The sequence below is a fragment of the Herpailurus yagouaroundi genome, unplaced genomic scaffold (genome assembly GCF_014898765.1).
Source record: "Herpailurus yagouaroundi ecotype Mexico unplaced genomic scaffold, PumYag 67440, whole genome shotgun sequence".
In the NCBI taxonomy this organism is placed as follows: domain Eukaryota; kingdom Metazoa; phylum Chordata; class Mammalia; order Carnivora; family Felidae; genus Herpailurus; species Herpailurus yagouaroundi.
Window position 1 is genome coordinate 408305 of NW_024420251.1, and position 16560 is coordinate 424864.

General features: G+C 37.0%; 1 protein-coding gene across 4 annotated transcripts in view; it reads right to left on the reverse strand.

Annotated features, from left to right (window-relative positions):
- Positions 1-16560, reverse strand: part of PASD1 (PAS domain containing repressor 1) — a 127336-nt gene that overhangs the window by 66525 nt on the left and 44251 nt on the right. For all 4 annotated transcript variants that reach the window (XM_040467356.1, XM_040467354.1, XM_040467353.1 and 1 more), the window contains 4 exons: positions 13768-13823; positions 12382-12536; positions 8767-8855; positions 5583-5672 (listed from right to left, as the gene is read on the reverse strand). In XM_040467356.1, coding sequence (XP_040323290.1) covers positions 5583-5672; positions 8767-8855; positions 12382-12536; positions 13768-13799 — 366 coding nt within the window. In that variant the 5' untranslated portion in view covers positions 13800-13823. The remainder of the gene's footprint in view (positions 1-5582; positions 5673-8766; positions 8856-12381; positions 12537-13767; positions 13824-16560) is intronic.

A 16560-nucleotide genomic window follows, 5' to 3' on the forward strand; every position in this document is an offset into this window, starting at 1 on the left:
ATACAGACATCACAATGACTCTAAACCCGTATCTTTCTATAATAACACTGAATGTAAATGGATTAAATGTGCCAACCAAAAGACATAGGGTATCAGAATGGATAAAAAAAACAAGACCCATCTATTTGCTGTCTACAAGAGACTCATTTTAGACCTGAGGACACCTTTAGATTGAGAGTGAGGGGATGGAGAACTATTTATCATGCTACTGGAAGCCAAAAGAAAGCTGGAGTAGCCATACTTATATCAGACAAACTAGACTTTAAATTAAAGGCTGTAACAAGAGATGAAGAAGGACATTATATAATAGTGACAGGGTCTATCCATTAGGAAGAGCTAACAATTATAAATGTCTATGCGCCAAATACCGGAGCCCCCAAATATATAAAACAGTTACTCATAAACATAAGCAACCTTATTGATAAGAATGTGGTAATTGCAGGGGACTTTAACACTCCACTTACAGAAATGGATAGATCATCTAGACACACGGTCAATAATGAAACAAGGGCCCTGAATGATGCAGTGGATCAGATGGACTTGACAGATATATTTAGAACTCTGCATCCCAAAGCAACAGAATATACTTTCTTCGCGAGTGCACATGGAACATTCTCCAAGATAGATCATATACTGGGTCACAAAACAGCCCTTCATAAGTTCACAAGAATTGAAATTATACCATGCATACTTTCAGACCACAATGCTGTGAAGCTTGAAATCAACCACAGGAAAAAGTCTGGAAAACCTCCAAAAGCATGGAGGTTAAAGAACACCTTATTAAAGAATGAGTGGGTCAACCAGGCAATTAGAGAAGAAATTTAAAAATATATAGAAACAAACGAAAATGAAAATACAACAATCCAAACGCTTTGGGATGCAGCAAAGGCAGTCCTGAGAGGAAAATACATTGCAATCCAGGCCTATCTCAAGAAACAAGAAAAAGCCCAAATACAAAATCTAACAGCACACCTAAAGGAAATAGAAGCAGAACAGCAAAGGCAGCCTAAACCCAGCAGAAGAAGAGAAATAATAAAGATCAGAGCAGAAATAAACAATATAGAATCTAAAAAAACTGTAGAGCAGATCAACGAAACCAAGAGTTGGTTTTTTGAAAAAATAAACAAAATTGACAAACCTCTAGCCAGGCTTCTCAAAAAGAAATGGGAGATGACCCAAATAGATAAAATCATGAATGAAAATAGGATTATTACAAGCAATCCCTCAGAGATACAAACAATTATCAGGGAATACTATGAAAAATTATATGCCAACAAATTGGACAACCTGGAAGAAATGGACAAATTCCTGAACACCCACACTCTTCCAAAACTCAATCAGGAGGAAATAGAAAGCTTGAACAGACCCATCACCAGCGAAGAAATTGAATCGGTTATCAAAAATCTCCCAACAAATAAGAGTCCAGGACCAGATGGCTTCCCAGGGGAGTTCTACCAGACGTTTAAAGCAGAGATAATACCTATCCTTCTCAAGCTATTCCAAGAAATAGAAAGGGAAGGAAAACTTCCAGACTCATTCTATGAAGCCAGTATTACTTTGATTCCTAAACCAGACAGAGACCCAGTAAAAAAAGAGAACTACAGGCCAATATCCCTGATGAATATGGATGCAAAAATTCTCAATAAGATACTAGCAAATCGAATTCAACGGCATATAAAAAGAATTATTCACCATGATCAAGTGGGATTCATTCCTGGGATGCAGGGCTGGTTCAACATTCGCAAATCAATCAACGTGATACATCACATTAACAAAAAAAAAGAGAAAAACCATATGATCCTGTCAATCGATGCAGAAAAGGCCTTTGACAAAATCCAGCACCGTTTCTTAATAAAAACCCTTGAGAAAGTCGGGATAGAAGGAACATACTTAAACATCATAAAAGCCATTTATGAAAAGCCCACAGCTAACATCATCCTTAATGGGAAAAACTGAGAGCTTTTTCCCTGAGATCAGGAACACGACAGGGATGCCCACTCTCACCGCTGTTGTTTAACATAGTGCTGGAAGTTCTAGCATCAGCAATCAGACAACAAAAGGAAATCAAAGGCATCAAAATTGGCAAAGATGAAGTCAAGCTTTCGCTTTTTGCAGATGACATGATATTATACATGGAAAATCCGATAGACTCCACCAAAAGTCTGCTAGAACTGATACATGAATTCAGCAAAGTTGCAGGATACAAAATCAATGTACAGAAATCAGTTGCATTCTTATACACTAACAATGAAGCAACAGAAAGACAAATAAGGAAACTGATCCCATTCACAATTGCACCAAGAAGCATAAAATACCTAGGAATAAATCTAACCAAAGATGTAAAGGATCTGTATGCTGAAAACTATAGAAAGCTTATGAAGGTAATTGAAGAAGATTTAAAGAAATGGAAAGACATTCCCTGCTCATGGATTGGAAGAATAAATATTGTCAAAATGTCAATACTACCCAAAGCTATCTACACATTCAATGCAATCCCAATCAAAATTGCACCAGCATTCTTCTCGAAACTAGAACAAGCCATCCTAAAATTCATATGGAACCACAAAAGGCCCCGAATAGCCAAAGGACTTTTGAAGAAGAAGACCAAAGCAGGAGGCATCACAATCCCAGACTTTAGTCTCTACTACAAAGCTGTCATCATTAAGACTGCATGATATTGGCACAAAAACAGACACATAGACCAATGGAATAGAATAGAAACCCCAGAACTAGACCCACAAACGTATGGCCAACTCATCTTTGACAAAGCAGGAAAGAACATCCAATGGAAAAAAGACAGTCTCTTTAACAAATGGTGCTGGGAGAACTGGACAGCAACATGCAGAAGGTTGAAACTAGACCACTTTCTCACACCATTCACAAAAATAAACTCAAAATGGATCAAGGACCTGAATGTGAGACAGGAAACCATCAAAACCCTAGAGGAGAAAGCAGGAAAAGACCTCTCTGACCTCAGCCGTAGCAATCTCCTACTCGACACATCCCCAAAGGCAAGGGAATTAAAACCAAAATGAATTACTGGGACCTTATGAAGATAAAAAGCTTCTGCACAGCAAAGGAAACCACCAACAAAACTAAAAGGCAACCAATGGAATGGGAAAAGATATTTGCAAATGACATATCAGACAAAGGGCTAGTATCCAAAATCTATAAAGAGCTCACCAAACTCCACACCCGAAAAACAAATAACCCAGTGAAGAAATGGGCAGAAAACATGAATAGACACTTCTGTAAAGAAGACATCCGGATGGCCAACAGGCACATGAAAAGATGTTCAACGTCGCTCCTTATCAGGGAAATACAAATCAAAACCACACTCAGATAACACCTCACGCCAGTCAGAGTGGCCAAAATGAACAAATCAGGAGATTACAGATGCTGGAGAGGATGTGGAGAAACGGGAACCATCTTGCACTGTTGGTGGGAATGCAAATTGGTGCAGCCACTCTCGAAAGCAGTGTGGAGTTTCCTCAGAAAATTAAAAATAGACCTACCCTATGACCCAGAAATAGCACTGCTAGGAATTTACCCAAGGGATACAGGAGTACTGATGCATAAGGGCACTTGTACCCCAATGTTCATAGCAGCACTCTCAACAATAGCCAAATTATGGAAAGAGCCTAAATGTCCATCAACTGATGAATGGATAAAGAAATTGTGGTTTATATACACAATGGAATACTATGTGGCAATGAGAAAGAATGAATATGGCCTTTTGTAGCAACGTGGATGGAACTGGAGAGTGTGATGCTAAGTGAAATAAGCCATATAGAGAAAGACAGATACCATATGGTTTCACTCTTATGTGGATCCTGAGAAACTTAACAGAAACCCATGGGGGAGGGGAAGGAAAAAAAAAAAAAGAGGTTAGAGTGGGAGAGAGCCAAAGCATAAGAGACTGTTAAAAACTGAGAACAAACTGAGGGTTGATGGGGGGTGGGAGGGAGGGGAGGGTGGGTGATGGGTATTGAGGAGGGCACTTTTGGGATGAGCACTGGGTGTTGTATGGAAACCAATTTGACAATAAATTTCATATATTGAAAAAAAAAGAAAAAAAAACATAAAAGAAAAAAGAAACAAGGATAGCATGACAAAGACATTCACAGTGCAAAATCCTCACAATAGGAAAAGTTCACCTTTCCTTTCACAATGACCAATTTGGTTTAAGTACTATCTAATATAAGACTTTGGGAAGATTTCTAGTCTTCACTATAACAAAACTTAATCTGTCATGGATCATACTCATACAATCTTACTTTTAATATAGATTTAATAAGACCATTCTTCTTCCATGATATAAGTGCTCTAAAGTCTAATTCAATGAATATCTCTAATATTTGTATTTTATTCAGCTGTTTTGGCATCCTACACATATAAGCTGAATTTGGAAATGTGAACTGTTCTTTGAAAGAAATAAAACAGAATGAGAAAAAAAGATATTGATCATAGTATCTTCAAATAAAGATAAAAGAGTAGAAAAGTTCTCTAAGCTTCCAACCGGGCCTTGCAACATGTTGGCTGGAATAGCATAACTAGTGGAATAAGCTTCAAATCCACTTTTAACTTAATTAAAGAATAATTTAACATGGCTTCTATTAATTTATATGTTCCAAACTTGAGTGCTATAGATCTCAGGGCCAGGGTGTGTCAAGTTCTTTACTCAACTGTGTAGAATGAGGAATATTCAATGAAAGCAACAATCCAAATAAGATTCACACAACTAGCCAAATGACAGAGATTTCAAGAGTGGAGGTGGATGTATTCTACCTATCCTCACTCCATACACATGCATTAGTGGAACAGGAAGGTATGTAGTACTTTCATAGTTGAGTGGTATATTTTTTAGATGCTCAACCTTAAGATCTAGAAAAATCTAGGTAATCACATATTCTAAGTCAATGATCTTATGAAGATAGAGAAAGCTTTCATGAAGAGGGGCATAATAATACCAAAGAGCTCAGGAATGAGTGACCTTTTGGGACAGCACAGATCCTGACTACAACTCCTATGTAAATATCTCCAGCAATACTTACAATACTGCTAAACTATGCCATCATATCTATATTTTTTTCTAAATTAGATCATAATTTGTTCTTTAACATAAAGAAACAAAAAGCAAATCAGATCTGGAAATGGATACCATGAGCCAGCATAAACAAATCATGACATTCTTTGTTTAATTAGTATGTAGTGGACGCTAAGGAAATGTACAAAATCAAACACCTCCATCCCGGTGAGGGCTGCTTCACAAAGTAGTCACCTTGGGGGTTACCGACTGATTTTGAGGAGACTTCCATTTTAAAAAGCACATTCTTCTTTGGAGATTGCCTTCGGGGCCCTTTACAAAACACACATACACACACACTATTTCATTACCTCATATCACAATTTGTTTTTATAGATTTAAAACTGAAACCAATAAACATGACAATAAAACAAGTGCACATTTTGACAACATTGAGAGAACATCTTCTCTGATGAGTTATATGCTCCTGAAAACAAATAATGAACCCCTAAACAATAAACCAGAATGATCCTTCCCCAAAACTGGAAAAACTTACTGGTAAATGGCCAAGGAGATAAGTGATGCTTCCACCGACATAAATTATCACTCCATCTAGGCTCAGTATTATCATAAAGCCATCTAATGACTAATGAAGAGAGAATAATAATGTAATTAAATAGTGGAACAATAATAAAATGATAGCTTTATTTCTAAATGCATAAATAATTATAATAGCACACTGAAAATGTATTGTGGGCCTTAAATATCAATAAAGCAGGCACAGACTTAATTAAAATTCCATTATTCTGCCTCCTACACAGAATCTACTTAACCTTAAGCATGAGATGTTTATCAAATGATGTGTCACTTAGACAAACAAATTTTAATGTATACTCAATTAACACAAAGCTCTCCAACACAAGCTAGGAAGATTCATTTCCATGTGTAGGTTGTTTCACATTTATTCAAAATTAATTTCAAAAATGCTAAGAATATTTTGCAGGGCATTTTTATTTGTGGTTAGTCACCTACTTATACATATGGAGATTACCATCACTTTCCTGCTATATAATGGATTTGATATCCAGACAAGTGCCTCCTGGTCGAGAACCCCTAAAATTATGAATAAAGTATATAAAAATGTATATTTCAAAACAAAACCAAGCTTATTGTAAAGTAAAGGAAACAATCTGGTATCAGAAATTACTATAACATGAGAATTAACAGGTAAGGGGATATTGGAGCTTGAATTTGCCTTGTAAATATCTGCATAACACTGATGGCATAGAGATTGGGAGAGAGAAAGCAAAACCAGGCATACACAAGGTGAGAAGTGAAATCAGAGACTTCTGCATAAAACCAGGCTTCCCAAAGGGTAACACTCTCAGCAGACAAAATAGATCTTATCCAGCAAAGGGAGAGAGTGAATGCACATGTCTGCCTCAGGCTCAGCTCTGGCTAGAGAAGGAAAAGAAAACTAGTCTCATCTGAGAATCACTAAACAGAAGCTCTCACTCACACAGATTTGGAGCTGGAATTCACAAACTACCTGTGTAACTTTCCAGACCCCAAGCCCATTATTTAGTTTAAAGTGGTCTTGGGGCACCTGGGTGGCCAACTCTGGAGCATCTGACTCTTTTTTTTTTTTTTTAATTTTTTTTTCAACGTTTATTTATTTTTGGGACAGAGAGAGACAGAGCATGAACAGGGGAGGGGCAGAGAGAGAGGGAGACACAGAATCGGAAACAGGCTCCAGGCTCTGAGCCATCAGCCCAGAGCCCGACATGGGGCTCAAACTCACGGACTGTGAGATCGTGACCTGAGCTGAAGTCGGACGCTTAACCGACTGCAACACCCAGGCGCCCCTGGAGCATCTGACTCTTAATCTCAGTTCAGGTCGTGATTTTGCAGACTGTGAGATTGGGCCCACCCCTGCATCAGGCTCTGCGCTGACAGCGTAGAGCCTGCTTGGGATTCTCTCTCTCCCTCTCTCTGCCCCTCTCCCGCTCATGTTTGCTCATGCTCTCTCTTTCTCTCAAAAATAAATAAAACAAACTTTAAAAAACTGTTTAAATAAATAAAGTGCTTCTCACTCTGGACATCTAGTAAAAAGAAACTGAAATCATTTCTAGAGAAATCATTTTAAAAACAGGGCTTGAGGCACCTGGGTGGCTCAGTCAGTTAGGTGGCTGACTCTTAATTTCAGCTCAGGTCATGATATCATGGTTCGTGAATTCATGAGTTCATGAGCTTGAGCCCCACATCAGGCTCCACACTGACTGTGTAGAACCTGCTTGTGATTTTCTCTCTCTCCCTCTCTCTCTCCCCCTCCCCCACTCACTTGAGTGGGTTCTCTCTCTCTCTCAAAAAAAAATAAATAAACTTTAAGCAATTTACAACCAGGGCTCAAAGAATTCATGTGGATAAAGTTCCAAATGACATGAGCTCATAATAAGATATTGAAAACACAAGAAGAAATAAAACATGAACAATGGGCAGAATAAATAACAAAATGCAGAATCAAAATAAAAAACAGCAGATACCAAAATTACTGAAGATAGAATATAAAAGAAGTTTGCTTAAATTGCTTAAATAAATAATAAAGGGTAAATATGATGAAAGAACAAGAGACTCAAAACTGACCAGGCAGACATAAAAAGTAAACAAATGTCTAGAAATTATATTATTATCAAAAATTAAAATACAATGTACAGTTAAATAGTATGCTAGAACATAGCTGGAAAGAAAACAGAGCTAAAGAAATGACTCAGACTGCAACACAGAAAGACATGGGGATGGAAAATATGGGAAACTGAATGACACAGAGAAGGGAGTGAGGAAGTGTGCTAGATATTTTACAGTATGTCCACTTTATTCTCACAACTCAGTGAAGGCAATTTTTCAATACCCATTATATAGAGGAAGAAATCAAGGATCAGAGATAATAACTTTCTCAAGGACACACAGCAAATAAATGACAAAGGCATAATTCATAGCCTTATCTGTCTGACTCAAAAGACCATGTTCTGGGACACCTGGATGGCTAGGTCAGTTTAGCGGCAGACTCTTGATTTAGGTTCAGATTGTGATTTTGTGGTTCATGGGACCCTGAATCAGGATCTGCACTGACAGCCAGAGCCTGCTTGGGATTCTCTCTCTCCCTCTCTCTCTGCCCCTCCCCAGCTCATATTCACTCTTTTTCTCTTTCAAAATAAATAAATAAATAAATAAACATTAAAAAAAAAGAAAAGAAAAAGTCCATGGTAATTCAGGTTTTAGTTGTGGCCTTTGAAGTTAGTAAAACTAACCAGTTTCCTTGGAGATAGAAACCATAAACACCTCATGTCCTTGACAGAAAAAAAAAAAAAAAGACTTGAAGGCCTGTTTTATAGAGGCTAACAATCTATGTTGAAGGGTCTACCAGATATTACTTAATTTGCCACTAACCCATGCAAAGACTTGTTTGTGTTTGTTGTCACTCAAGATGAGTGGTTCTCAAAACTCAGTTAGCAAAGAAGCATCTGTAGAGCCTGTTAGAAATGCAGGCTCCTGGCTCTACCAGGATTGAGACTCTGATTCAGACAGTTCAAGGTGGGTCCCAAGAATCTGTGTTTTCACCAAGCTTCCTAGGTAATTCTGATATGTATGGTCTCCAAGCCACACTGTGAAAAACACTATTTTTTATCTTCTATTGCATGTATTCTACATATAAAATAATCCAAGAAAGAATGCCCTCTTACTTGTAGTGTCTTACACATGAAGTCTTCATAGCTCTGAAATGATGGAATCCAATTAGATATGTCTCTGGAGGTTTCCGGATTGACTTTGCCTTTTTAGGAAAACAAAGAAGGATAGAAAACTGTCGCATTAAAATGATTAGATATGGGTATTAGATTTTTCAAAGTTATAATTAATTTTATAGAAAAGACTCTCATGAGAAAATGCTGAGTGCTAATGAAGGAGCTGATGTAGACTAACTAATTGCTTATAAATGATCAGAAACAGAGAAGTGTTTGGAATTGAAAAAGGCCTTGAAGATCATCCAACTCAATTTCCACTTGTACACACTTCTCCAAAGATTTTATGATTTTCAACCTCCAGTTCTTTCCTTTTGTTGACTTCTTCAAGTCTTCTGCATTCTACCAAAACCTGGTAATTTTATAAGGTACAGGCTGTGTCAAGGGCTCTAGGTAGATCCAAGCACCTAACTAGAAAATCTTTAAGCCCTATCTCATATCTCTTCGAAGCTGTTAACAATGTTCTATCTCCCATCTATCCTTCTTCACTCTTCAAGGTTCTCTGGTTTTCCCAGTGAGCCCTGTTTCTTCTGCTGTGTGCTCACTCAGAGCTTTTGCCATCAACAGCTGCTCCCTTCACCCCCCCCCCCAATCCTATCTACTCTACTAACTTCACTAACTCAGGGATTTCCCTAACACAAATCTCCAATCTCCAGTTATTTCAATGCATGTCAATTAACTGTTAGTTTCTTCTCTTCACAAATAACTTAGAGACCCATGGAATACAACTTTTACCCGTATTAAAAATGTTAAATCTCCTGACAAGGATAATTCTGATAGCAGAGTTTGTTTTCTTAGAGAGTATGAGTCTCAGATCCTTTCCTATCAGTAGATGTAGGTAAGAAGCAGACCAAGCATGAGCAGAGAAGTTCCAGAACCCTCACTAAAGAAGAAATGAAGAGGGTGTGTAACTGCATGGGAAATGACAGAATATAAAAATAAACCATGCCAATTGCACAAATGCCTCAAGGTCAGTGTTTCCGACCACTGTCCCAGCCTGGAAATTCAATTCTGGTCAGAGCTCCTCAAGCTCAGGAAACAACCCATGACACTCTCCAATAGCTGATTTCTGAAGTCATTTCCCCACTGTCTTTCAGCTTTGCCTAGTGACTTTCATCTCCTATACTCCCTCCAAAGAAATAAATGAGATTGAAAAGAGTCTACATATTTCCAAGAAAATAAAACCAACGTATTTTATCAATCAACCATAAAAGGCTTATCTACATTACTATTGTCCATAAATTTATTCTTGTTTTGCTTGCAGGACAGGCACTGTATCCAATTCTTCACGAACACCCCAGTGTCCAGTATTTAATTAATAATATGGAACTTGGTAATTCTTATTAAATTAAACCTCATTCATTCACTCATTCATTTAACTGATATTTACTGAGCTCCAACTATGTATCCTACTTTGTTCTAGAGGCTCAGGATATAGTATGAACAAGACAAGTGAGGTAACTATCCTTTTGTATCTTATAGACTGGTGGAGGGGTAGACAGATAATGAACACATGGACACTGGAACCAATAATTTCATATACCTTTAAGTACAATAATTTAGACTGGGTGATCAAGGAAAGCTTGACTGAAGGTACCATCTGAGCCAAGCTGTGAGTGAGAGGAAGACAGACACAGCAAAACCTGGGAGCAAGGCATCCTGAGCAGAGGAAGCAGTAAGTTAAGTGAAGCATGAAAGAATTTGTCCTATTTAAATTACAGACAGGAGGTGAAAGTGGCTACAGTAGGGTGACCAAAGGATAGAGTAGTAGGAAATGAAGTCTGAAAGGCAGGGCCAAATCATGTAGGGTATATGTTAAGGAGTTAGCATTACTCTGAATGGAATATGAAATACTTTCAAGCAGGAGGGTGACATACGTTTTTAAAAGACTACTATGGCTGTTTGTGCAAAATAGATCAAATTGGGGAACAAGAGTGGAAGCAGAGTCTAGTCAGAAAGCTTCTGCAAAAGTAACAGATGATGGTGGCCTGGATTAAGTTGGTATACCAAGGCTATGGAAATGGGGAGAAGTGAGTAAATTTGAGATATATTTTAGAGGCAAAACCAAAAGGACTTGCTGATGGATTGGGTGAGGAGGTGGAAGAAATAGAGGACACAAGAATGATTTATAGATTTTTAGCTTGAGCCACTGGAAGAATGACTGGTGGTACCAGTTACTGGAATAAGGAGAACCGGGAGGGGGTAGGTGGGTGTGAGAGGCAATGAAGTGGAGAAGGACCACAGGTTCCTTTATGACCATAATAACCTTTCTATTAGATATCCAAGTGAAGAAATCACATGGGAAACTCTTGCTGATTTAATAACGTGTATGATTCTCGAGTATGGAGTTCAGGTAGGTCAGGGCTAGAGACAGACTTATAAAGCAGAGGTCACTGACATCCAGGTAGCACTTCCAGTTAGGATACTGGATGAGATTACCCAGGAAATGAGTGTAGACATAGAAGAAAAAAGGTCCAAGGACTGAGTTCTAGGCCACACCAGTGTTCAGAAGTTGAAAGGGGAAGTAGAAAAGTAGAAAGAAAAAACGGGAAGGAGCAGCAGATGAGCTAAGAGAGAAACAAAGTGAGTGTGTTATCCTGGAAGCCAAGAAAAAAGTACTTCAAGAAGAAAGGAGTGGACGCCTGTCCAATGTTTTTGAAAGGCCACGGAAGATGAGGAGAGTTAAGGGCCAAACAATCAACAATGTGCAGGTCACTGTTATCCCTGACAAAAGTAGCTGTAGCGGAGTTGTGAGAGCTGCAGCCTCAGTGAGTGGATTGAGGAAAAGAATGAAGGATGAAGATGCAGGGAAAAGGTCTTACAGTCATTTCAAAAAGTTGTACTGTGAAGAGGACACAGAAACAGAGTAACAGAAGTATCATGGGGTCAAGAAAATATTTTTTTAAGGTAAGATATTTTTATAGTATGATTATATGCATATGGGTATAACCTGTTCAGATGTTTTGAATTAAGCCTGCTTAGGTATCATAGGTACTATTTTATACCATCAGGGCCATGTTCCCCTTAGCCACATTTACAATATGCTTCAATTGCCTAAGATACATAAATCTGCATTATTATTGCCTGGTATACTTCTATTAATTCTCATTTCTTTATTCTACTTTTCCATGAACCTTAATAACATTTTAAGCATTGGCTATTAATAAACTTACGAATGAAGAGAAACTAAGTATCTGTGTATTAGAAGATGCTTCAGGGGGGTGCCTGGTTGGCTCAGTCAGTTAGGCATCCAACTCTTGATTTTGGCTCAGATCATGATCTCACGGTTTGTGAGTTCAAGCCCCAAGTTGGACTCCTCAGCCTGGTTGGGATTCTCTCTCTCCCTTTCTCTCTCTGGCCCTCCCCCACTCACGCCCTCTCTCAAAATAAGTAAACTTTTTTTTTAAAAAAGAAGGTGTTTCTGGAGATCCTCTATTCATTAATCTCTCCCAAAGATGTTTGAAGTAAAGGAAGAGATCCAGCTGTCCCACCCACAACTAGTTTTCAATATGGCTAATCAAAAAGCTATACGAATGGGTTAGGGTGCTCAGACCAAACCTTCCTTCTTCTGTGAAGGGTCAGTAGTGTGCTGTGATGTTTTATATCTGTCTCCTTTTACAGGATATCCATGAGCTTGAATTATGGCATGCAGTTCTCTGAAAAAGGAACTGTACTGGTCCTTCTTTTTATTTTCAGATACATTAGATACGTCCCTAAGTGACAAAAAACAATCAAGGTTGTTAATGGTAAGGGTAGGTCTAAGAATTCAGATGGTGGAACAATGGTGGAGGAGAAATAAGAAGAGAGAAAGGGAGTTGTTAATGTCAACATCTGAGCAAAACTCCAGTCCATTGATCATTCATATGACAACAATAACTGCCAATATTAAAATGAGGAAATGAGGGGCGCCTGGGTGGCTCAGTCAGTTAAGTGTCTGACTTTGGCTCAGGTCATGATCTCACAGTTTGTGGGTTCAAGCCCCCTGTTGGGCTCTGTGCTGACAGATCAGAGCCTGGAGCCTGTTTCAGATTCTATGCCTCCCTCTCTCTCTGTCCCTCCCCTGTTCACGCTCTGTCTCTGTCTCAAGAATAAATAAACATTAAAAAATGTTTTTTAAATAAAAAATAAAATAAATAAAAAAAATAAAATGAGGAAATGAAAGCCAATTTCATTTAGACTGTGAGGCCCATGAGAGTAGGGACCAGATCTGTCTCAGTGTCTTCCATAGCAAAGCCCAGCACAGTGTCTGGCACGGTGACCTATGAATTATATAAAATAAATTCAATCCAAATTAACTTGAATTTAAATGGTGGACCTTTGTTCCACCATATATTCTTACCTGCTTTTACAAGAGTACTTCTCATTAAAGAAAAATCTCTCTAAATGATCTGTAATTACTCAAGAGGCTCTTGCAAAGCCATTGCTCCTTCTCAGAGAGAAGGCTGAGCAATAAAATGCTAATTGAGATTGTTTTTTACCTTTGAAAAACAGATCATACTGAAAAATTTGGACAAAAACTTTTTGATCAGTGCACTGGAATTTATTTTAGATGCTTGAATTGGAAAAATAAGGTAATTTACTTTCCAAACATGTATGAATTTAAGCTCTAGGCAAGCCATGGACCCAAAACAGGCTTCTAAACCTATCAGGGAGTGTAAATCATTTATGTAGTATCAGCTCTGGGCAACCACTGTGTAAGGTGGAGGACACAGTTTGAAGAGGGAGGTTTTCAAGGAATATTTGCTTTACCTATGCATTACATAGGTAATCCACTTAGTATTATAACAGAGTTGGGGCTATGGGTTATGGAAAACCCACTGGAGATACCAAATTTCCCTGAGTCAGGCTTCCCCCGAGGAAGTAGGATTTTGCTAGATGTGAAATAGGAACAGAAGACAGGGGAGAGGGCTTTGACAGAAATATCAGTCAGTTATGAATTCATACCTCTTCTCTTTTTCTCTCTCAGACTCATCCATTATTCAGTGATGTAACAAAGAATTCTGAAATCAAAGTGGAACAACATTTTACTAAGAAATCAGTCTATGATGAATCACAATAAAGCAATAAGACTAATCAAAATTCTCTATTGCATAGCACCTTTCCCTTAAGGAATGCCTATTTCTTTTAAAGATAGAATTTCATTAAGTACCAATAACCCTCTCATATGTTATGTATATGTTGAAGATTTGCTTTATTGTCTGATCCCCAATGAATGTTTGTCACAATAACATTACAAATGAATATATTTGAAAAAGTTACAAAACCATTCTGTGAAGTTACACAACTTAATCCAAAAGTAAGTATCTGTAAGCTTAATTCCATACCCTTAAAATTCTTTTAACTTCTATTAACCTGAAGAACACTTAATGAAACAAAGATTGATGTGGGTTAGGTTTCATATCTATATACAATACCATGCCACAATAGACAAAATCTGCATTTATTGCTGCTATCACAGAAATCCTGGGCATATAAAAATGGCACTGAAATCACCAAAGTCCTCTGCTTTGAATTGTATAATTAGACTCACATATCACCTCAAGGTCAAAATCTCAGAGTAGAAGTCAATGACCTTCAAATACATGTCTGTTAAGTAAGAAGTAGCAGCTAAAATATAACAAACATCCTTTAAAATCTCTCAAAAAAGTAAGGAAAGCTTAGGGGTAACACAGTGAGAAGACGCTGAAAACCAAAGCTGGTTAGTATATCAACCTGTGCTATTGTGAGGACAGGGAAGCATAGCCATGCAACAAAAGACCTCGAGTATTAAGGCCCTGCTAGGTAAAGGAGAATTCAAGCAGATCATTGAAACTAAAACCCACCAACTTCTCCCTACACATAGGCATGACTCTCAGAGACTACAGTTTAATTTAAAAAGCTCTCTCGGCAGCAAAGGAAGAAAAGAAGGAAGTTTGGCTATCTCAGCATGTTCTCTTGGGTAGGAAAAAAAGGGTGCCGTTAGACTTAATAGGGTTCCAGGAGAGTGGAAAAGCAAACCCATTTTGGACAGATACTCTCTAAAGCCAAGTTCTACCAAATCTCCACAGATAAGGCACCACTGAAGATGAGCTCACTATCCAGAATGGGAAGATGTATAAGGAAACAATCCACCATTTACCAGAATTAGGACCCACACCCAAGCAGTATGAGACCTCCAAGAACTTCAAATCATTAAAAGATCTGAAAGCCATTATAAAAAATAATTGTGTTTAGAAATATGAAAAACAAAATAGATGGAAGTGAAAATATGAGAAAAGCCAGGTAGACATGAAAAAGAACAAAAGTGAGATTCAATAAATAAAAACATATTCAATGGAATTCATTTCAAAAGGATTAATCATGTATTATGAAAAACCGGATGAGAAAATTAGTAAACAGAATACAGATATGAAGAAATTTATCATATTGCCTTTACAGAAAGACAGTAAAGTGGGAAATATGAAACAAGAGGTTATGAAACATGCAAGAGAGAATGGGAAGGCCTAATATAGATCTCAGTTCCAGATGAAGAGAATAGCAAGAATGAGAGAAAGTCAGTAAAGAGATAATAGTTAAATTTTTTCCAAAATGGAAAATGTCATCCAATCTAGATAAATTAAAATAAAACCACATCTAGAAACATCATAGTGAAATTTCAGAACATGAAAGATAGCTAGGTCATTCTAGGCCATAAAATAGATCAACAAACACCAAAGAACCATATGCTCCCCCCCAATGCCATTTAATTAGAAATCAAGAACAAAAAGATAACATAAACCCTGTAGATCTGTATATTTAAAACAATAGCAACAACAAAAACAAAATTTCCTAAATAGCTCTGGAAATCAGAAAATATTTAGAACTTAAGTATTATAAAATACTACATATTAAAAACTGTAAAATGCAGGTAAAGCAACACCAAAGAATTTATACCCTTAAATGCTCATGAGAAAAAAATGAAAATAAATGAGCTAAGTAGTCAACAAAGCAAATTGTAAAAAAAGAGTAAAGCCAAATAAAGGGAATATAAGGAAATAATAAAGGTAAGATGAGAAAACAACATGATAAAAGGATATACTAGAATAGGTAAAAAGAAAATCTGTTTCTTAAAAAAAAAAGACAATAAAATAAAACATTGTTATACCAGATCAATCAAGAAATAAAAGAGAAGACACATTCTGGAATGAAAAGTGCATATGTATGAACTTGAGATGATAAAAAGCAGTATGATCAATTCTATGTCCATAAATTTGAAAACAGATATGAAATGGAGTATTTTCTAGAAAAAATGTATTTTCACCTATTAAACCTATTTAATAATACAAAGAAAATGTGAAGAAATCATATAAATGTAAATAAATTAATGTAATAATTAAAAATCTATTCACAGAAAAACAATCTAACCTAATATAAACAAACAGTCCCAATGGTTTCACAAACTGACACTTATAAACACTTAAATAATGGGTATCTCATATTTTATGCAAATTATTCCAGAAAACAGACAGAAAAGTCACTCATCCAACTCATTTTATAATCCTAGTACTTCTTTATACCAAGCCAGAAAAAGGCAGCATCAAAAGGGGATATTTTATAAGCTAATTTTATTTATGATAAAGAAGAAAAATACTACTTAAAATTATCAAACCCAAACAAAGAGAGTATTTTAAAATTTGGGCTAATTCTAGAAATACTAAGATAATTTCACATTAGGAAAATATAATTCAACATACCAGACAAAAAGAAAAAATGAATAAG